This window comes from Ammospiza nelsoni, chromosome 8, assembly GCF_027579445.1.
Source record: "Ammospiza nelsoni isolate bAmmNel1 chromosome 8, bAmmNel1.pri, whole genome shotgun sequence".
Lineage (NCBI taxonomy): Eukaryota > Metazoa > Chordata > Aves > Passeriformes > Passerellidae > Ammospiza > Ammospiza nelsoni.
In genome coordinates, this window is record NC_080640.1 from 31,585,347 (window position 1) to 31,609,527 (window position 24,181).

A 24,181-nucleotide genomic window follows, 5' to 3' on the forward strand; every position below is an offset into this window, starting at 1 on the left:
ACAGTGCAGATGTGCCCCTGAGTCCTGTGCTACAACAAGGTGGATCCAAAGATTGTCCCTGTTTTTCCTCTGGATTTGGTTTTTTGGGGGTTTTTTTGGTGGTTTTTTTTGGGTTTGTATATAGGACATGATTTGGCTGCACTCAGCAACTGCTTCACCCAGATCACTGACAAACATTAAAATCCCTCTGTCAGAAGGCTCTGGATGAACTCATTCATTTTACACTCCCTCTACAGGGGAAGTAATAATTCCCTTTATTTCAAAGCTCCTCAGAGCCAGCCTGTGCTAATTTGGTTTTGCCTGAACAAACAGAGGCTTGGCCACATCTCCCTCCCCAGAGGATTCCAATTAGCACCAGCATCACACCAAGCTCATCCCAACACACATCTCAAGGGCTCTGTGTTGGTTAAGAGTTAACTAAAGTGACAGCTCACCAGACTCCTGATGAAATTTTTGTTCTTATTGAAATGCCTTTTTACACAACGCTTTGTCATAAGAAAACAAAAATTAAAAAATAAAATCTAAAAAAAATTATGTCCCAGCCTTTTCCAGTAGGGAGAAAAATCCATTTAGATTAGGAAGAGATGAGGTAAAGTGACAGCATCAAATCTGCACTGGAGCTTTCTGATTTCCAGCCAATTACCACCAATCAGACCATGTGAAGGGCTAACACCTTGCCTTGGCTTTTGCCATGGTGTTTTTCACTGAGCCCATGACAGGAAAGTGGCCATGGCCAGGGAATTTCTCTTATCCCAGGGTCACTTATTTCTTAAAAGAAAGAAGAAAGCACTCCATTACTCTGTGGGCACAGTTCCACTTATCCTGAGTTTTCCCCTCTTCCCCAGCCATGGCAATTGAACTTCCACTCGTGTTTCAGGCCAGGGAATTCATTTCAGAGCTGTGTTTCTAAATCCCCCTTTCTAACAGAGCCCAAAGTGTGTCTTTATCCACCACCACATAACTGAACTCCTGGGAATTGGTGCCAAGTGAAAGCAGCCATGGCAGAGGCTCTTCTCAACAAGGCTGAAATCCTGGATGTGCAAAATGCTGGGTCTTTGTACTAAAAACCCACTTCGGATACCCTAAAGAACTTCACAGAAAATTGAAACTTCAATGAATCCTTCATGAAAATAGGAGGAACTCCACGTTACCTACTAAGTATTGATGGACACTGCAATTCCTGCTGGGATCTGAGGTTTTCTCTACCTCCATTCCAACCTGAGGCTTGGAGACTTTGGGAATGCTGTCATCAAGGGCAGGAATTCAGGGACCAGCTAGGAGGGACAGCTGAGGAACTCGTCAAACATTAAACATTCATTATGAGTCCTGTCAGCACTGTGAGGTCTTCAAGTGCATCCCTTGGAAGTTTAATTTTGGGTCCCTCATGACAAAGGGCTGTCAGGGAAGGGAGCAGAGCTGGGGAAGGGGCTGGAGCCCCAGGAGGGATATTGGGGACCCCCAGAACTGGACAGAGCCCTCGAGGTGTGGCCTTGAGCAGTGTGAGAGGAGATGTGGAGCATCTGCCTCACATCAACCCCACCACCCTCTGCGTTTCCCTGGCACCAATTAAACATCAAAAGCATTAATTACCCTTCTCCAGGCCTGCCAGCCCTGCCAAATTCCACCTCATTTCATCATCCATCCATCATCCATGCCCAGACAACAGCGTCCCCAGCCTGTCTGACCCCAAACCAACCCCACCCTCTGCTCTGCCCTCTTCCTCAGAGCCTCTTCATCCTGGGAGGAATCCAGCACCCAGAGAGATGGAATTGTTCATTTCTGAAGCAGCCTGTCGACGATTTATTCAGCCCCAAAGCTGCATTTTCCATCAAATTAATGCTCCTCCAGAAGGCTTTGCTTGGCATTGTGGATTTGCAGGCAGGCTCCATTTTTCATTAGGCTCCAAAGTCAGTTTAGAGACAGAGTTTTCAAACATGAAGCCTGAGACATCCTCCTCGTAATTAGGCTGTGCTCAAACTTTTCCACCAGCTGTGCAGAAAAAGGCCCTTTTTTCCTTGACTTTCTCTCCCTAAGATTCCATAGATTTTAACATATTTTAGCCCAGTTTCCTTTGGAATTCTCTAACATATTACACCACAGACCTTCTAGCTGGTTTTCCACCATAAATCCAAGACAAGGAACACTTTTGCAAGGAGAAGAAATCCCAGCAAAGAAGAAATCCCACCACTCGTCACTCTGACCCTGGCAGACTCAACATTCCCACCGGAGCACTTCTCCTCCCATGGACTTCCATGGCTAATCAGATGCAATCCAGGACACTGCAGGGAAATTCAGGCATTTCTTCTTAAAAGAGATAGAAAAACACAACAGAGAAGTTAAATTTCAGCCTATTTTAGCTGAGGAGAAGCTCAATTTCAGCCTATTTTAGGTGAAGAGAAGCTAAACTTCAGCTGAAGAGAAGCTAAACTTCAGCCTATTTTAGCCCAGTTTCCTTTGGAATTTTCTAACATATTATACCAGAGACCTTCTAGCTGGTTTTCCACCATAATCCCAGGACAAGGAACGGTTTTGCAAGGAGAAGAAACCCCATCAAACACCACCCAAAGGCATCTCTGACCCTGGCAGACCCAACATTCCCACAGGAGCATTTCTCCTCCCATGGACTTCCATGGCTAATCAGATGCAATCCAGGACACTGCAGGGAAATTCAGGCATTTCTTCTTAGAAGAGATGGAACACGACAGAGAAGCTAAACTTCACCCTCTAACCTGTCAAGAAATGCTCAGGTTCCTCCCTCATTTGAAAAATATGATAAAGACAATAATCCTCTTATCACACAGGAGCTGATGTGGTTACAAGCCAGGCAAAAGGAAAAAGAGTTTGGAAGCCTGCAGCTGCATTTCTGCCCTTTATGAAGAGTTCCTTACTTGGCCTGATCAAAAAAGCAAAATATTTCCAAGCAGACTCCTGGCCCTGGTGAAATCCTTCTCCTCTGAGGAGAGCAGACTGTCAGCTGCTTTGGGAGGGATCTATTTGTTATCTGAGCAGGAAAATGGACACAAGAATGGGCACTGTCTGGGTGGTAACAGGCTGGATAGGGGAATAAATGGCTCTTTATGAGAAGTGTCAGGCACGAGGATGAGCTCTGAAATATCTGTGATAATCAAATGGCTGCACACTGTCCAAGGGCTCCCAAAACACATCTGGACGCCAGAGGAAGGGGAGTTTAATGGGTCAAGGGAAACTTCAAAAAGAAGGTTAAGGAACAGGCCCAGATTACCAAATCATGTTGATCCTGCTTAAGGTGAGCATCATTTGCTGAGGGAGTCAGGTGCAATAAAAAACCTGTGCTTATGCTTTTGCCTTGATTTCCAATCCATTGATAGATAATCCAATACTGATCACTGAGCAGGAGCTGAAGGTCCTTCAACTCTTCAGGCACCCTGGTGACACCCTGAGGGACTTTGTGTGTGGAACAAAAGTGGAGCAAAACAATCTGGGGACATCTGCAGTCATACCAGAAAGGGACAGGGGTGAACATCAAACCACTTGATATTTTCCAACAGTTCAGGATTAGTTTATAAATTAGGTGGTAAAACCTGTTGTATTCCACCTCCAGATGTCTCATCCTTTACAATTCACCACAATTAATCATTTTAATACTTAAATACCAAGCATGGCTGTTCCTCTCTCCTCTGCCCCAGCAAAGGAGTGAACAACAGCCCTGAGCATTTCCTGAGCATTGTGAGCTCCAGAGATTCTCAGAAAAATCAGCAAAATAACACCCAAACAAGTCTTGCCCCACTATTTTGGGGCAATGAGGTCTCAGGTTTAGCTTTTATAATTTTCAGATTCTGTGCTGCTTTAGTCTGTGGGTCTGGGCTTCACATTGAGGGATGGTGAGAGCAGGGAGACAAAACAATTCCTTCTCTAGCTGGGGACCAATGACAAATGATCCAAATCTCAAGCCCAAGAGCACAAAGAACGTGGGCTGGAGAGAGAAAAGAAAGAAGGATGGGACTCCATAACCTAAAGCTGTAATTGGACAATTAACTCCAAGATGCAAATGGAGCAGAACTTATAAAAGTGACAGACTCCATGACCGGGTGCCCATTTTGGGACCATTTTGGTTCATCTTGGGCGCAGGCCTGGCTGGGCTCTTGTGCTGCCCAAGGTGGATCCATGGAGGAGATCCTGATAATAAATCCCTGCTTTATTCTTTAACTTTGTCTGGCCTCTGCTCTAGCTCAGCCTTCTCAAAGCATCCCCTCCTGAAGGAAACCTCAAGGAAGCCATGCAGGGTGTAGCTGCAGATCCCCACTCAGACATGACACCACCTTTCAGAGCCCTGTGTCTCAAGTCACTCTAGAATGTGATCAAAATATTTAATAATTGCATCTCATTTAATTCTGGCAGCAAAAAGCCCCAATCTTTCACTCCAATCCCTCCCATCACTCCATTCTTCTCCACATTTTAGTAAGCAACACGAAACAATTCCCTTGCTATGCACAGCCATCAATATTTCAATCCCAAATGATCATTTGGAAAGGATGAGTGACTTCAAACAAACCCTAACACCTCAATAAATCTCCAGTTGTGCCTAATGTTCTGCACTGAGCTGTGAAGAGCTGGAGCTGCAGAAAACACAATCTGAAGGATTTGAAGTCCTGTCACAGCCTGCTTTGCCCTGGAGCTCAAAATTCCTGGGCCACAAGCCAGGATTGGGCTTGACTTGATGCAAAATTCCTGACAAGAGGAGTTTTCTTTCCCTGAACAGGCAGGATATGGGATGGAACCACCCCTGAAGGCTCTGAAGCACCACTGAGGGTTGGATTCTTGCATCACGACAAAACTTCAGAACATTTGTTTTATCAATGATTTCACCCTGTTGATCCATCTGTACCTGAGATCCCACTCTGCGGGTGCTGAAAAGTAAAATGTGATTCTCATTGTGGGCAAAATGAATAACTGATGGCAAAAAAAAAACCAAAAAAGGCAGCACTCATCCTTAAAAAAAAAAAAAAAAAGGGATTTGGAAAACAAAAATACCAAGTAAAAATAAACACCATTATTTTTAAAAGATAAAAACCAGAGGAAAAAGTCCAAGATTTAATTCCTGGCATCATCTTTTCAAATTCTCAGTAGAAGCACAACAATAGAATAATCTATAAATAGAAGGCAGCAAGTTAAACCCAAACCAGGCCTTGTGCCACTGGAGATCACAAGTGGGTCTCTGAGGGTGTTTTTTCCTCACTGACAGAATCAGAAAGGGGGAAAAGGACATTGTGGTTTTGTTCTCCTTGGAAATGTAAAGACAGGATCTCACAGAGCACTGCAACCTTGTCAGTTTATCTCATCAAGTAAACTCTGAGGTGAATCAAAGGAAAAAATAAAAACAGAAAACCAAAAACTCCAGTAGTGGAAGGTGTCCCTGCCCATGGCAGGGGGGGGATGTGTTGATCTTCAATGTCCCTTCCAACTCAACCCATTCTTTAATTCTATGAATTAGCAATATTAAAATGAGATATTGACTTATTGCAATGTGTATTAACCAACATTTCGAACCCAGCTGACACCAGAACTGAAGGAATTAATCCTCCCCTTTCATCATGCCCTGAATCAACAGGAACCTGACCCTTCTGCCTCCTTTTCCTTTCTCCTCCCTTTTCCCTGTGGTGCACTGCCTCCAATAAGGATTTCCTTAGTTTAAAATGTGAATTGTCAATATTTAACCTCTCTCAGCGAGCAGTACCTGCCCCAGCCCCCTCCTGCCCATTCCCAGCATTCACAAGGAGTTACAGAGACTAAACTGCGGCTATCAAAAAAATTCAACACAAAAAGCATTTCAAGAAAAACCTGAGCCTGGCCTTCTCCAGAAGACAAGAAAGACAATTTTTCCTGTTAAAGGGCAGCAGGAATGGACAGTTTGATCCCATGGAGCATCCTTTCAGTTCTGCTCCAGCGCCTGCCCGTGCACCGTGGAACAGCAAATCCAACTCCTCCCGCTCAGCTGCTTCCCTGGCCGTGCCCTCAATGTCCCCAGCACAGCCTGGATTTCAAATCACCTCTTAAAAACCAAACACACCAGCACAGGCAGACAAGAGGTGGGGCTGTTTCCAGAGCTGCTTTTCCATGCAGGGGATTGAAATCCCCGAGAGTCTGGGCTCACACTTTATGGATGACCCCAAGAGGTGCAAGGATGTCCTGAGAGCTCCTGTGGGTGTCCCCACCCTCTGCAGCTTCTCACATCCAGCCTCCCTGGAATCCTTTCCCTGCCTGCCCAAGGAATTTTTTCCTTTCTGGGATTCAAGGCTGTCTGTGTAAGGAGATTTCCCCCAGAGTATCCACCCCTAAAGCTCGACCCTGCCTCCAAAGTGACATCAAACATCCCTCACCCTCTCCTGACTGCTTCCAGGGCCTTAAGGGAACTGGAATTTACACCACAGACCAAAATCCACAGCCTCTTTTAACTGAAGGAAGCTTCTTTCATTTATGAAGCCTTTTTTGGGAAAGAAAAAATTGCAATATTTACTCTTTCAAGGCATTCTGATCTTATTATGTTTAGCAGGAAATTCTTGCCACAGGTTGGTTTTCTCCCCCAACTTTTATTCCCTGGGCAAATTAATTTAACAAATAGTTGTTTCCTTAACTGCAATATTCTGATTTTAATTAAATGGAATGATTTTTAGGACTGGCTTGAGAAAGAAATCATTGTAAGCCTGGAACAGTGAATATTGCAGTGAGAAGTACAGAGGCATTTAGCACAGCTGTGACCTCACTGCACTTGCATAAGGACAAATATATTGAATTACACACAAAAAGCACAATTTGGGCTGAAAACTAGAGATTAATTCAACAAAATTCCCCTGTACCATCAGGAGTTACTAAACCCACAACACAAAATTACATTTCACTTTTCACTGCTGGTTGCTCTGTGATCTACCTTGACCTAACATTGATTTAGTCACATATTGAGCTACCAAAAATCTGAGTTTCCACGGGAGTCACTGCTCTGATTCATCTTGCAAGTTGTCGTAAGTTGCAACGCAAGATGTAACCAAAAGTATATATTCTGTTACCAGGTGGGGGACTGTTCTTTATCTTTTCCATGACTCATCCCTCAAAACTCCAGGGGGATATCTTCTGTTCATGGGCCTGATGTTAAAACCAGGTGGAGCAGTTTTCTTCATCTCTCCCACAACCCATCCTCCCTCCAGGAGATCTCTGCTGTTCATGGGCCATTAATTATTAATTATCTCCTGTCCATGGCCAGTGAGTGTCCCTGCAGGGCTGATCCAATCCCACCATCCCATGGGGAGATGCTGCGCCCAGGGGAGGAGCCAAGCATTCCTGCCTGGATCCAATCTGAGCTTTGGGACCCCACAGCAGCCTTTGCCCCCTGCATTCCCAGAGGAGCAGCTTTCTGCTGCCCTGCATGGCCAGAGGAGCCCAGGCCCATCTGCAGCAGCCCTGGAGCTGCAGAGGAAAACTCCCCCTTGTGCAGGATCCCTGCTGCAGCAGAGCCACAGCTGGCACTGCAGGAGGGCTGAGCCCCCATGGGATGGGGCTGGGACACCGCCCTGACACACAGGGGGCAGGGCATGCTCTGGCTCTGTTTATCTTTTTGTACTATTGCATCTGTATTTTAAATTTTCCTAGTAAAGAACTGTTATTCCTACTCCCATATCTTTGCCTAAGAGCCCCTTAATTTCAAAATTATAATGATTGGGAGGGAGGGGGGTTTGCATTTTCCATTTCAAGGGAGGCTCCTGCCTTCCTCAGCAGACACCTGTCTTTCAAACCAAGATACCACAGGGATCAAAAACCAGCTGGCTTTTCCAGCTCCTCCTTAGAGCAGGCACTGCCATGGAATTAGGGCAGTGCTTTTGATTCCATCAAGGATTATCTGCTGATTTTGGGAAGGGAGGCATGGATTGGTTCCTCAGAAAAATTATATTCCTCAGAAAAAGGACATTCACTCCCTGCTTGCTCCAGAAGAGTTGCCATAGATCAGTCAGGGGAGTTATTCCAACTTTTCTTAGTGCACAACTCCTTGGAGCAAGGTGGGATTCAGCACTCCAGCCCAGGACAGGTTGGGAAGGCACTCCTGGATTTCTCAGCCAGGAAATGGATTTTCCTGGTTTTATGGTTTTCTCCTGGCTTTCAGAACAAAGGACTGACACCTAAGGGTGGCCCTAAGGAGCAGCAGCTGCCCTGAGCCAGTGGGATGTTCCTGCTGGGGAAAACTCCAACAAATCCACGATGCCATTGGGGTGATATTCCCAGAGAGCCCTGGAAATCCAGCTGTACTTATTTTCAGCAGGATAAATAAGATTAAAACAAAATAACCAAATGAACAGCCTCACTTCACCCCCAGAAGTTTAATTTCTGCTGTGCTTTGCTCCCATGTGAAAATCTGTTGTTGGAGAAGTGATAATTCTGTTATTGTGATAATGGCACAATTAGAGAGGGACTTTTTAGATTAATATCAGCAGGAAAAAATCCTCTCTGACCCCACTTACTTTTCTGTGGGCAGCCACCATTCAAACCTTTATGTTTTATTCCATTTATTTCTTAACAAGAGTTTTTGCATTCATGCATTAATACAAAAACTGAAAAATATTCCCAAATCCCCCAAAAGCAAAGAATAAAGTCAACAATCAACAAGCTCCTTCTATTCAGGATTTATCCTGGTGTTCATTAGAAACATTTTGAAGGAAAGCGTCTTTAAAAATGAGCATTTAGTGTAGCAAATGAGATTTTAAAATGAACACTTAATGTAGCAAATAGGATCTAAAAATGAGTATTTCATGTTCCATATGGGATTGAAACTGAGCTTGAGACAGCTAAAGATGCCCAGAGCACAAGTGGAAGACCCAATGGGAAGTAACATTTTTTAAGGACCTTCTTACAGCTGCTCCAAATGGAAGAAATACTTTTCCTAAATTGGAACTGTAATATTTCATAAAATAAATATTTATTTCATTGCCTTAGGCCTTTCTAATGAGCCACAGGTTGTGTTCAAGCAGCACAGCCACGGAGTGAGGAAACACTCCTTGATTTCCTCCTCACATCATTTGCTTTAAAATTAAAGCTGGGCAGGCTCTGCAGGAAATGAATCCAAATTAATCTTGACAACCTTCTGGAAAATCTCTATTAAAGCTCAGAGCTTCAAAGCTTAATGTGAGCATGGCGCCTGCTCCAGCAGCTCCCACCCCAGAGCTGATCCCACACCCATTCCCAGGTTTGTTGAAAAGCTTTTTAATGCTGGCATGGATGGGATTTAAACCCCTAAACCACAGCAGCAGGTTCTGTTTCCTCTCCTGAGCTGGGTTGTTGATAATTATGAGCAGAGATACCTGGAAAAAGCTCAGCCATGCTTTTCCGCCTGTGGGACATCCCCATGGAGCTCCTGGCCTTCTCCAGGGAATCCCTCACCTCACCAAGTACCTGAGTTTCATTCTTTTCCCAGGAGTATTTCCATCCCAGTGGAATTCCAGCCCACGAGGAGAGGCTGGGATCAGCCAAGGAGTGGCTTGGGCAGGACTCTGCTCCCAGATCAAATCCCACTTGCATTAATTCCCTGTTCTACGGCCACCCTCATCCCAGAGCATCAATCCCATGGGATCACCTTCCTGGGTCCTCTGGAGATCACGGTGCTCACCCCCTGCTCCCAGGGAATAAGAGCAAGAGGAACAGCCTCAGGATGGCCCAGGGGAGGTTTAGATGGGATTCTGGGGAAAATTCCTCCTGGAAAGGGGGGGTCACAGCTGCCCAGTCCCCATCACTGCAGGGATTTAAAGCCATGTGGATGTGGCACTTGGGGACATGGTCAGTGGTGGCCTTGGCAGTGCTGAAAGAATGGCTGGACTCAATGGTCTTAGAGGGATTTTCCAACTTAAAAGATCCTATGAATCACGTAGATTTTTTTATATGTATATAAATATATATATACACATATATATATGTATTATATATATATGTATTATATACATATATATGTATATATACACATATAATATATATGTGTATATATATTATATATATATGAAAATATAATACATGGTATATAATACACACTTTAAATAATATCTACCTGTATAAACGAATAATTATATTAATAATTTTACAATCTAATTATAAATTTATATAATGTAATAATTATAGAATTGTAAAAATATAATTATCTAAAATTATGTAATTTAATAATTATGTAATTAAATAATTTTATTAATGATGGCATTATTAACATTTATTATTAATAATATTACTGTTGTTATTATCTCCCTGAGTCCCTTTCTTCTCCAATACTAACTGGGACAAGCCTGGTGTAGTAACAGCTTAGTAATGTCTGAGTAGCACTGGGATGGCTGAAAGCCTCACATTAGCCTGGGCCTCCCCTTCCCTACAATTCCTGACATTTCCTTCCCTTTGGGATCATTTTGGTGACATGGAACACTGTCTTTCTGTAAGGAACTGTCTGTTTCTTACACTGTGGCACTGGATTTCATGAAATCATGGAATGGTTTGGGTGGGAAAGGACCTTAAGGCCCATCCAGTGCCACACCCTGTAAAATATATGTAAAAAAAAATATATGGAAAAATATAGTAATTTTTCATAGAATCATGAGATGGTTTGGGTTGGAAAGAACTTGAAATTGTTCACCCCCCTGCCATGGGCAGGGACACCTTCCACTGTCCCAGGCTGCTCCCAGCCACAAAGTCCAGCCTGGCCTTGGGCACTGCCAGGGATCCAGGGGCAGCCACAGCTGCTCTGGGCACCCTGTGCCAGGGCCTGCCCACCCTGCCAGGGAACAATTCCTAATATCCGATCTAAATTTCCATTCTGTCATTTTGAAGCCATTCCCTGTGTCCTGTCCCTCCATCCCTTGTCCCCAGTCCCTCTCCAGCTCTCCTGGAGCCCCTTTAGGCTCTGAGCTCTCCCTGGAGCCTTCTCCTCTCCAGGTGAACACCCCCAGCTCACCAAATAATCAGGATTATTCATTATTTATCCTATCCAGCTTAAATCTCTGAAGAAACCTTTGGGAAAATCAAGTTGAATAAGTGATAAATTTGTTTTTCTGTCTTTATGTTTATGTTACTCATCCAACCTGCATTTTACAGCAACCTAAAGCTCTGCTTTCCTAAAAGCTCCCATTTTACTTCCAGAAGCACAAGAACACACCCCCAATGGATCTGAACCAGCTTAAACCCCAGATTTTTCCCTTGAAAGGGTGTTTTTTGTAAAAATGTGTCTTTTCTGACACACTTTGAATGACTCATATGAAAGCTTGTCTCTCACCCCTCAGCTCTGGGACTCTTTGCCAATGAATAACTCACAACAGGAATGAAACTCCCCCACAGCAAAGCTCCCCCTCCTTTCAGGAGGATGGGAAAACAGCAAATAAAAATCATCAGAAAAATAATAACAATAATCATCATCATTAAAACCAAAAGAGATGAGAAGGAAACAAATCAAATACTTCATTCACAAGAAAAAGAAAAAAAAGGCAAGAGAGGACGGCAATTTCATGGGATTTTTGGATAAATAAACAAGTGCCATACCTTTTCAAAAATTCCATATACTCAGTATGCTTGATGAGGCCAGTCCTCATCATTATTGTTTGAAAACATTGCCGATCAATAGCCCAAAGTTTCACATTTACGAGAGCTGGAAAAAAAACAAGACAAGGGGAAAACGTGATTAGCAAAAAAATGTCCAAATTCCTGTTGTGAACTGCAGAGGAAAACGATGTCATTGGGAATGGGGAGCACTGCAAACCAGGAAATTCAGGTGCTGGACATGAAGCATGCACTGAGAGGATTGGGAAGGTTCTGATGAATATGGGGTGAAATCTAGGGAGCCCAAAGGTGAGCAAGGATTTGGGGTCAGTTCATCACAGCCTGAGTGATTTTGGGACACCTTTAGTGCATTATCCAGCAAAATGCATTGAGGTTTCGTCCTGCTCCCAAGGAAACTTCCAGACCCAAGCCCTGATTATGAACCAGCCCGATAATGAAACACCTCCCAGCTGGGGAGGTTTTGAGCCATTCTTTTCCAATTTTACTTTTCGGATCCCTGCTGAATTCCAAGATTTCTGAGTCACTCACCAAACACCACATCCTATTCTTCCAAAGGCAAAATTCCACGGTTAAAAAAAAGGGAAAACCAGTGCACAGAGAGCAGAACCCCAAAAGGCCCAGTTTTCTTTTCAGCTGTGGCTCAGAATTTGCATTAGCCATAAATGCTTGAGTATATACAGTTTATAATAGGGCTTCTCCTTAGAGAAACAATTTGATTAAAACTATTCCCAAGACCTCTACACTTGTATTAATTTCTTTTTATTCTTTCAGACAGTGAATGCAATAAATTCCATCCCCATGCCCCCATTTAACTGCAGGAAACAGCACAAAGCAGAGAGACTTTCAGCAAAATATTTACAAATACTCTCACTGATAAAATCCATGAAATAAATGGGCTTTGATTTGCTGCTCCTTCAGCTCCCAAACCTCCCACTTAATGAGTTGTTATCCCTAACTCCATTTGCAAGATAGAAAAACCTTCAAAGTGCAAACTCAAAGATTTCTTCTTGACTTGCACGGCAGAACTGCCCTTAAAGCTTCTTCTGCTTTTCAACACTGAAACTTCTCTTGGAGGAGAATTTTTAGTTTTATAATCAAAGAAACAATTCCAGGGCTGGGCACTGCAAAGCTCCCTGGGCAGCCCCTGCCAAGGCCTGAGCACCCTTTGCATGCAGAAATTGCTGCTGCTGTCCCAGCTGAGCCTCCCCTGGCCCAGCCTGAGGCCCTTTCCCCTTGTCCTGTCCCTGTTCCCTGGCAGCACAGCCCGACCCCCCCTGTCAGGAATTGTGGAGAGGTGCTACTCTCTCATTTTACAGCCATAATACATTATTATATCCTATATATTTTAATAAAATCCTACATATTTAGGATAGTCTACCTATAGGATATGTATGTTATATATATTTATTTACATATATTTATATGAAATATATAAAAATTATAGCTATATTATATATAATATATATTAATTATATATACATATAGGATATGTATGTTATATAAAATTATATATTATATGTAAATTATAAATATTAATTTAATATCATAAATGTAATATTATTATATTATTATAAGTAATGAATAATAAAATTTATAATATTAAGTTATTAATATATTATATATATTATCTATAACATGTATGTACATATACATATTATATATAAAAATACATAATGTATATAGAATGTATAATAAAATATAATATAATAATAAATTTAATAATAAATATAAGAATAAAACAAAATAATGAAAAATATATAATGTATAAAAATAAATTAAAATATATAATATGTTAATAAATAATATATAATATATAATATGATATATAAATAATATATTATATGTAAATAAAAATTTATAATGTGTATATAATATATATATAATGTATATATATTATGTGTGTATATATATATGCATATGTACATGTACACACACAACCTCTATGTTATATCCTACATATTTTAATAAATTCACACACTAGCCCCTCACAAGTTCCATGCAGCCCAGGAAGTTGCTGAAGTGCAGACAATGCACTTGTGTATTAATTAAACCATATATATTTATAATATTATATAATATATAATATTATATATTATATAAATATTAATATAATATAATTAATATAATAATGTATCATATTGATACACCATAATATAATATAATTTATGATATTAAATTATGAATATATTATATAAATTATATACAAATAATATATATAATATATTTTTATCTATAATATGTGTGTGTATATATATATGTATATGTACACACACAACCTCTATGTTATATCCTCCATATTTTAATAAATTCACATACCAGCCCCCCACAAGATCCATGCAGCCCAGGAAGTTGCTCAAGTGCAGACAATGCACTTGTGTATTAATTAAACCACTAATCACACCTTATATTCTCATTTCTCTTGTCTTAATGACAAACAGCTGCTTTTCTAAAGGCTAATCAGGGTAGAGATTTAAATGTCAGCAGGACCCTTATAATCAGCATGAGCAGCATCTCCTGTTGTGCTGGAGCCCCCTGTCAGGCTGAAGAAACAGGAGGAATTATGTGGGATTTGATGCCTTTAAAGATTTCAAAGTTATCTATTTAGGAGTGCCCTGAGATGAAAAATATATCTTTGGGATGTGTCCCACAAATTCAACATCCACTGGGAATTAGAACAGACACAGAAATTTCCTTGCCCATCCCTCTCCACAGAGCCTATGCTGGAAGTAAAATATGAAATCTCCCATTCCCTGACTGCAGGAGGCACAGCCGGAAAGGAAAATGAGAAACAAAATGATGGAAGAAAACGTGTCTGCAACAGGAGTTTCCCTTCTCAATAATCTGAAACATCATCCTGCAATCAGAGCTGTGATGCTACAATTTAAGTTTATTGCCTCTTTTACAATTTTTTTTCCCAGCAAAATGCCACAGCTGGGGCTCTGATCTTTGGACACACAACAAAATCACTGCTCATCCTAAAACCCCCAGAAGTTTTGGGCAGGGATGCCCAAACCTGTGATTTCTATGGGGATGCAGCTGTAGGAGCTCTCCAGGTGAAGGGATCGGGCACTGCAGAATATTTGAATTGCACATTGAAGCTACAGATTGATGGGAATTTCTTCATTTGGCTTCATTTCTTCTCATGGACACAGTGGCTGAAGATCATCAGCTCCTTTTTCCTTTCCTAACATGCAAAGGCAGTGAAATGAGGGGGAGAATGCAAAGTTTTAACTTAAAGATTTACAAAAGAGCAAGAGATTGATGGGAATTTCTCATTTCTGACAGATTTCTGCTGTGGTTCAAGGGCTGAAGACAAAGGAAATGCTGCTGGAGAAACAGAAGAGCTGAGGTAAAAGTGTCAGGATTTCCTGGTTGAGAACTGGATGGAAGTGGAGATGATTTCATTAACGTTTAAATTGAAATGCTTGTAATGGTTGAGCCCTACAATGACTGAGTAATGACTGAAATTATCTAAATCAATGATTTCAATAAATGAATCAAACCCTTCTCTCCATCAACACGTCTGATTAAAGCAAATTTTAAAACTCAATAACCAGTTTTGAACTTCTTTTCCAAAAAGAGCTATTTCCACACTTTTCTTCCTATTTATTTACCTGGGAACATATGAAAATATATCCCAATTGAAAGGGGGGAACAGAGGGAGGCAGAGTTCAGCCCAAAACCTGGGATATGTCCCAGCCTGTTCACTCATGTCCAGAGCCTTTCCTTCTCCAGGCTGAACAGCCCTAAATCTCTAAATAACAGGGATTATTCATTACTGAAACTCTCCAGGCCTTAATTCTCTTTATTTTCAACATTCCCATCACACCCCCAGCCTGCCAAAGGACAAAATTTGGGCTGGTTTGCTTCATTTCTTCTCATGGACCCAGTGGCTGAAGATCATCAGCTCCTTCTTCACATGCAAAGGCAGTGAAATAAGGGGGGAAATGCAAAGTTTTAAATTAAATATTTACAGAAGAGCAACCTAAACACTGTTGATGTTATTTAATCTGGTATATTTAATATTAGATAGGTGGGGAAGTCCTACTGAATATTAAAAAATCCTTGAAATCAGAGCCGCCAGCAGGGGCATTATTTCCCAAATGAAATGCAATATTCACATGGCCCTGCATTCTTTAAGCATCTTCCCAAGGTTTTTATGTGCTCATTGAAGCCTTCCCAAGTTTTTTGAAGGATCATCAGGTGAATCATCCCCAGCCCAAGTGCTGCTGGCAGCGTCTCCAGACCTGAAAATTATTATTCCTTTGCACCCCAAGCTGGAATTCATCAGCTCACTTTGCCTTTTGGGCTATTTTATCCCAAAAATTGTTTGTTTATCTCCCCTCAGGCAAAGGAACTGCCACAACTTTGTGTCCTCAGGGCTTTTTTTGGCAGACAGAACATCAAATTTCCACTCCTATTTAACTCTCCTCTCACCTGGGCTAGGTTTTGCAGGGAATATTGTGGAAATTAGGGAAACACAGCCATTTCCAGCTGTTTCTGATGCCTCCTTTTCCAGGTATGAAATGATGATAAAAGCACATTTAACTGAACAGGAGGAATGGAATTAATTTATCCCACCAAACACTCTGGGAATGATGAGGGAGGCTCCAGAATACAGCATGGAGTGATGCAGAGGATGCATCCAAGGGCTGGAGCAGGAATAAATTCCTTTATTCCCACATGTTTCTGTCCCAAATTTCTAACAGCACTGGCACAAGGATGGCTCCATCCTGACATCCCATTTTCCAGGTGTTCCTTTCCCATTATTCCCCCAGAAGGTTCTGGCAGTTGGGAAGGAGTCATTTAAATTAGGCTGAGGATAAATGTAAAATATAAAATAAAACCTGCCACTGCCAGGGGGTGGGGTTAGATGGGATTTTGGGAAGGAATTGCTCCCTGGAATGGATTTCCCAGAGAAGCTGTGGCTGCCCCTGGATCCCTGGAAGTGTCCAAGGTCCCATGCCTGGAGTGTTTGGACTGCTGTTCAATCCCTGGTCTCAGAGGTGCCAAATGATAAATGCAGGTTTTGTCAGGAGGAAAGGAAGTAGGAAGGATGTGGGAGCTCTGCTTTCCCTCCAGTCATCTCCAGGAAGCCCAAAAATTCCAAGGAAGTGTGTAAGGTTTGCTTAGGAACAACACCTGTCTGGAGAAGATCAGAGAAGACCAAGGAAAGGAGCAGAGAGAGAAATTATTACCAAAACTACCTGGAGTATTACATATAAATATAAATGAAATAGATTATTTAAAAAAACAGAGCTTTCCCTCCAGTCAGCTCCAGGAAGACCAAAATTCCAAGGAAATATGTAAGGTTTGCTTAAGAACAACACCTGCCTGGAGAAGATCAGAGAAGAAAGAAGCAGAGAGAGGAATTGTTATTACCAAAACCATCTGGAGTATTATATATAAATATAAATTAACTAGAGTATTAAAAAAAATAGAGCTTTCACTCCAGTTAGCTCCAGGAAGGCCAAAATTCCAAGGAAAATTCCAAGGAAATGTGTAAGGTTTGCTTAGGAACACCTGCCTGGAGAAAATCAGAGAAGACCAAGGAAAGAGGTGGAGGGAAATTGTAATTACCAAACTCTGCTCTTGAACAAAACCACCTGGAGTATTACATATAAATTAAATAGAGTATTAAAAAGGCACCTGAAACTATTGAATTTAACAGTATTAAACAGATCTGACAACATCTATCAGCCACAATCAGCTGGAGCAGGTGCTGTGGAGGATCCTAGGATTTCTCTTGGAGTAATCCAACCTTCTGTCCCAACATGCCACAGAAAACTCCCATGAATTATTCAGGAATAACCTCACCCTGTGTGATTTGATCAGCTGAAGGCCCTGATGTTTCCCTGGTGTTTGTCTTTCTCTAATATCATTCCCAATCTTTGCTGTCTCCCTGAAATCTCTCCATCCTCTCCTGCAGCCTCCAAACTCCTTAATGAGAAGTGCTGGCAGGGATTAATTAAGGAAGTGTTCAATTACATCAGGTATTTTTCCTTGGAATTTCAAACCACTTGTACTACAACCCCTGCTAATTACCCATCCTGATTTGCTCTTTTCAAGCTCTTATTTTACATAACCTTTCCCTGTCACCTCTTATTCCTCCCAGCTCTGCTCCTCTCACATTCTTACAACACAGAGGTTTGCCCAGGTTTTTAATTAACCCTTGTACAAGCTCCCAAACTACTTCAGAAATCTTCTTCAGTCCTGCACACTGAAAGCTGAAATAATTCAGGAAGAACAAGCTGGAGGCCACAAGAAATACTCCCAAATCCTATTTGGAGTGTGATGGAGAGTGATGGGTGTGAGGGGAGATTAATGGAAAGCCAAAAAGGATCTCGGGCAGTATCTCAGAAGTCTCAAATTAAATAACTCATTTAGTTCACTGACTGTGAGAATGGGGTGAGGGAAAATGTCTCAAGTTATTTGGGGAAGGAAAAGGGGAAAACAACACAAATCTCTCCTGGAAGGTGGAGATTCAGCCTGGGACAAATTGGCTCACTGACATGCCAGGAAAGGGGAATGAGAAAAGCAATAAATTCACATTTAAAAGAGATCACAAATCAGTTCTAGCTCCTTGCCTACAGGAGCTCCAATCCCAAGGAAAATTAATATTCCCAATTAAAGAAAGGATCTTAACACAGCCCTGAGTTGGAAGGGATAGTGTTGATGAATGGAGAAGTTGATGTGGGGGGACCATTAAAAAAGGGAACAGGAAGAACAGCACTGAAAGGAAAACTAAAAAGTGTCCTTTTAGCCTCTATAACCCTTAGGCTTTGGATGGGACAAAATTAAAATATGCTCTGAAGTGATGGTCCCTAAAATCCTAAAATAGCCAAACTGCAACTGTCTGGGTGTAAAACAATGTGAAAAATCTCTTTTTACAGGATGTTAGGAGCAAAATTATTCGGCTGAGCAACAGGACACGCAGAGAAATGAAGGAGTTTTGGAATAAATAATTAAAATAAAGCAGTGGAATGAATTATTCTGCAATTGTAAGACTGGTGAAACTGAACCCCACAATCCCCTCCACAGAAATGACAGGAAGAAAATGGAAATAATCACAACACTGAGATACTTGTACATCCCAGGGACAATTTCTTGTCCCTTGTCCAAGAGGCTCCAGGGCTGAGGCTCCCTTTCTACAGCTGGGATTTGATTTTATCAGGAAAAAGACATTGAGGAAAAGGGATGGAGGGAAAAACCACACATCCTTCAGGGAAAAACCACACACCCTTCTGAGGCTGCAGGGAAAATAATCTAACATGAAAGCCATGGCATGTTCCTGACCTTCTATTTTCTCTCCAACCCTGAAATGTTGTTGTATAAATCAGATCTTCTCTGAATTTAAATCAAAACTCACTCAAGTTTCTAAGATGTACTCACATAAACCAGATTTAGATGAGATATGAGGGAGAAGTCCTTCCCTGGCAGGGTGGGCAGGCCCTGGCACAGGGTGCCCAGAGCAGCTGTGGCTGCCCCTGGATCCCTGGCAGTGCCCAAGGTTGGACATTTGGAGCAGCCTGGGACAGTGGAAGGTGTCCCTGACCATGTCAGGTGGAACAGGATGGGATTTGAGCTCCCAACCCAAACCAGTCTGGAATAAACTTTCACCCAGCACAATTTCAGCAGCAGGAATGAGGATTTTGTCTCCTTGCCCCACACTCAGCTGCAAATTTTCTGCAAAATGTTGACCGTATCAACCTGCAATTGAACACCAAACAGAATTAATCCATTGTTCCCATCTGCAAACAAAGCTAAACTTCCAGCTTTGAGCTGCAATTCCCAATATTTTGAGGAACACAGAGCAGTTAAACAGGAGCTTGGCAACACACTGGTGTCACAGACATCTTTTATGAAAAATCCTTTCCTTAGGATTTTTCCTCCTAGAAGCCTCAGGAACAAAATGTAAACATTGATTATCTGCTGCTGTGGAATGCAACAGGTGCATCTGTGATTGGCCCATGTTGGATGTTTGTAATTAATGGCCAATCACAGTCAGCTGGCTTGGACAGACAGCCCTAGCCACAAACCTTTGTTATGATTCTTTGCTATTCTATTCTTAGCCAGCCTTCTGATGAAATCCTTTCTTCTATTGTTTTAGTATAGTTTTAATGTCATATATATAATAAAATAATACATCAAGCCTTCTGAAACATGGAGTCAGATCCTCATCTCTTCCCCAATCCAAGAACCCCTGTGAACACGGTCACACACTGGGAACATTAGGCAGCTCAAAACCCCAACAAGACAAAATCTCCTCTTGGTGTGATTAAAAAGAGCTACTTAGCTAAATGAACTTTGCAGTAATTCCTTGTGTTTCAATGCTTTATTTCCCAAGAGCAGCATTTCCTACACAATGATTAAATAACCCCTGCTTAGATTTTTCTCTCCTGAGCATTCCCTGTTTTCCACACTGGATAGAAACCTGTCCCATCCTGTAAAATCCCTGGGCTGTTATCCCTGGCTTGTAAAGGTTTTGCTGTGCTTAAATAGCACAAAATGGGCTGCATTAATTCACTGCCCAGGGTTTGTGTGTGCCCTGGGGAAAAACTGGCGTTTTAGGGACTTCCTCTATCAAACAAATCCCAAACCCAAGGAGATCTGGGATAACAGGATCATCACAGATTCCCAGACTGGTTTGGGTTGGAAGGATCTTAAATCCCATCCAGCCCCAGGGCAGGGACACCTTCCACTATCCCAGGCTGCTCCAAGCCCTGTCCCTGGCCTTGGACACTTCCAGCTTAGAGATCTTTTCCAACCTGATGGATTCTCCAGTTCTAATTCAATTCTGCTCCTGTGCAGCCTCAATATCGTGTCAGGTTTGATATCCAGTTGTGTTTTAGCCTACTGGCTTTTTATTCCCAACTCTGCACCTATCTCTTCCTGAAATTAGCTGATCCCTGGGATTTTCTTTGCTCCTGCACTTGGAGAGCTGTGGATCACCACAACCTGCACAAAGAGCAGCAGCAGCAGGTTCTGAGGAGCAGGGAAAGGGGGGAAAAAAGGCAATTCTGAAATACCACAGGAGAAACTGTTCAGACATCCCAAGGTGGCACTACTGTCACTTCAGAGCCTTTTTGGGGTGCCTATTCCAGAAGTCAACATGGGGAGGCTTTCTAGGGTGGCAGGAGCAGGTCTGGATCCAGCAGCACTTGGATCACACGTGGTGGGAGCTCTGGGAGGTGTTTCTCCACCAAAACCAAAGGGTGGCAAAATCCTTCCTGTGGCAAAGCAACACATGGAGAGTGGGGGACAAGGAGAGCACTCCCATCAACACCTGCCTGCTGCTCCAACCCCAACTGGGAGGCAGATGGAATCCTAAAATCATAGAATCAGGCATCACTAAGGCTGGAGAAGACCTCAGGAACCAACCGGGAACCCAGATCCCCCACTAAACCACTAAAGCGAGCCAATGGCAGTGCAAAAAGCACAAAGCTTGCTGGAATCCAGCTGAAATCCAGCTGTTTATGGGCAAAAAGAGCAAGACAAAAAAAAAATCAAGAATTTCTCTGCAGAGAGAAAAAAAGGATATAAAGAAATCAGGGCAACTTTTGTTGCAGGAGGTTTCAGTCATGCACGACTCCCAGGGCTGGGAAAAGAGCCCCAGGGTGCACAGAAAGAATTGGAAATTCCTCTTTTTGCCTGATTTGTTTCCTCTGGGAGTTGAATTTCCCCCAAATGCTGGGCTGGGCTCACTCCCTGTGCCACAGCAGCACAAGGAGGTTCCCACCTTTATTTCCACATCACATCCACCAGAGATTCAGGAGCACTTGGACAATGCTCCCAGACACTGGATGGGATTTTTGGGGTGTCTGGGCAGGGCCAGGAGCTGGGCTGGATGATCCCTGTGGGTCCTGCCCACTCAGACACGCAGATCCCACCTGCAAGAGGGGTCCCCAATTCTTCCTTCAGAGGTCACACACCAACTTTGGGAAAAACCCTGAGCCCCCAAAGGTTGCTCCTCAAACCACCCCATGAGCAGTGCAGGTGAGGCTGGATTTCCCTGACTGGCAGAGTGGTTAATGGGATTCATGAGGAGCTGCTTTTCCAAACCATTAAATCCATAATACCAACAAGAAATAACACTGTGTATTCCATCAGGGAAACTTGTGGGGTTTCAATAAACGCTGCCAGGGACAGCTGGAATAAAAACATTCCCCGTGCATTTACAGGAGTTGTTCAGGGCCATAACGCTCCTCTGGCTCTTGATTAATACATGTGTCAAATAAAAATGCCTTCCTGATATGCAGAAGCATCATTCCATCATTGCAGAGGGTTCTGACTCAGGTGGAAACGCTGTTAACTGAACATTGACTGTGGTAGTTGGTGTTTTGGCTGGAATGCTCAGAAATCATGTTAAAAATGGAATATTGAGGAGCTTTTCTCCTTCCTCTAATAACATTTATTAATTATTTTGAAATGTCTGCAGTCCCCAGCCAGCAGCCACTTTCCATAATGCACACAGCATTTGCTGCTGCATCCCAAAGAGAGCAGTGAACGTGGTTAAAACACACTAAAATCTGCCTTCCCTGGAAAATTTACTCATGGATTTCAGAGAAAATTACGAGCCAATGCTGCTGTTCAGAAGCTCTTATTTTTTGAGAGCCAGCAGTGAGCTCAGCTGTTGAGGGAAAACAGACATGAAAGACTGAACTTAACAAGTGTGGAGGTATAAAATATGGATTAAAGCTGGATTTGATTGATTGGAGTTGAGAAGGAGAAGGTTGGAAGAAGCAGGCAAAGGAGAGGCGGCCCTGACAGGGAAACCAGGCTGAGGTGAACCTCAGGAGAGCTTGATGGAAATTTAGATAAACCAAGATAAACTGAGGTAAAGCTGGGGCAGGCAGAGGTAGGAGAGACTGTGGCAGATGGGATTCCAGAATCTCAGGATGGTTTGAATTGAAGGGGACCTTAAATCCCACCCAGTGCCACCCCTGCCACAGGCAGGGACACCTTCCACTGTCCCAGGCTGCTCCAAGCCCTGAAGTCCAGCTGGGCCTCGCCCCTGAACTCCAGCACATGGCAGGGATGGTTCTGTGTGTGCCCCCATTTCAGGGTGGGAGATGATGGACACTGAGGAGAATCTGCTGCCCTGAGCCACAGGGAAAGAATTTCCAGCTCCTTTCCAGCAATCCAAGCAGCTCGGCCTGTCCAGGCACAGAGCAGAGCAACCTCAGGGAGCACCTCAGGAGAGCCTGGAGGGGCTGAGGGAGCTGGCAAGGGGCTGAGCCTGGAGCAAAGGAGGCTCAGGGGGCCCTTGTGGCTCTGCACAACTCCCTGCCAGGAGGGGACAGCCAGGGGGGGTCGGGCTGTGCTGCCAGGGAACAGGGACAGGACAAGGGGAAAGGGCCTCAGGCTGGGCCAGGGGAGGCTCAGCTGGGACAGCAGCAGCAATTTCTGCATGCAAAGGGTGCTCAGGCCTTGGCAGGGGCTGCCCAGGGAGCTTTGCAGTGCCCAGCCCTGCAGGTGTCCCAGGCAGGGCTGGAGGTGGCACTCAGTGCTCTGGGCTGGGCACAAGGTGGGCACTGGGCACAGCTGGGGCTCCAGGGGCTGGCAGGGATTTTCCAGCCTCAGGGAACCTGGGATTAATTTCTCCCGCAATACCAGGAGCTTGGAGTTCTTATTAAACAAGAGGGGACATCACACCTCCTTCAGTTGCTTCAGTAACCAGATCCAGCCCTTGTGGAAACAGGAATTTCATCCTCCCTGCCCCCTGTAATCCTCCCCTCTGTGATTTCTGCACTAACATTAAATTCTGCCTCTTGTTGCACATGTTTCAAGCACTTATTTCTCCTGATTCAGGGCATTGTAAGTTACTTATGCCTCAAGATCCTCATCCTGTGAGACACAGGGTGTGCTGGACAGGCTCCAAAACTGCACAGAAATGAATATATTGATATAAAAATATGTAAAGATAACAAGGGAGCAGATTCCAGCAGCTTTACTTATGTGCTTGCAGCTCCCTGGAATTCCACACATTGGCTGGTCTGTGGATCATATCCTAAAATTATTAGGAAATAATAATGATAATAGTAATAGTAATGGCAATAATAACAGTAATAATATCAGTATGCATTAATATAATAATTTATTATGTTAATGAATAATATAATAATTATTATTCTTAAATTATCAATATATAATAATATAATGATAACATATATTATATATTAATATAATATATACAATTATTTATTATAATTATTATTTATAAATTAATATAATTAATAATTATATTAATTATTTGTAAATTATTATATATTAGTAGGTATTATTATATATTTTACATATAACAATATAATTGTAGTTATTATTTTATATTATATTATTATATATAATTATTACTATTATATATTATATATTGTAATATATTATATATATTATTATATACCATTATTATATTATTCTATTATAACTATTATCCAAAATAATCCACAATTGACTAAATGAGGCCTTTATTGAGGATTAATTTGCTCTCTGCAAATCTCTGACATGAAGGGTGAAATCAGACTGAGCTGAGACACAGCCAGAGCAGCAGCACCAATCCCAAAACCAACTGGTTTTCCATTATTTCCAGTTATTCCTTCCCATGCTTCTCTTATAATAAAGTGGGTGCCTATTGAGCCTC

General features: G+C 42.5%; 1 protein-coding gene across 1 annotated transcript in view; it reads right to left on the reverse strand.

Moving 5' to 3' along the window:
* PRKG1 (protein kinase cGMP-dependent 1) overlaps window positions 1-24,181 on the reverse strand; it is a 351,478-nt gene that overhangs the window by 128,161 nt on the left and 199,136 nt on the right. The window contains exon 4 of the mRNA XM_059477119.1: window positions 11,527-11,632. Within this exon, the coding sequence (XP_059333102.1) occupies window positions 11,527-11,632 (106 nt within the window). The remainder of the gene's footprint in view (window positions 1-11,526; window positions 11,633-24,181) is intronic.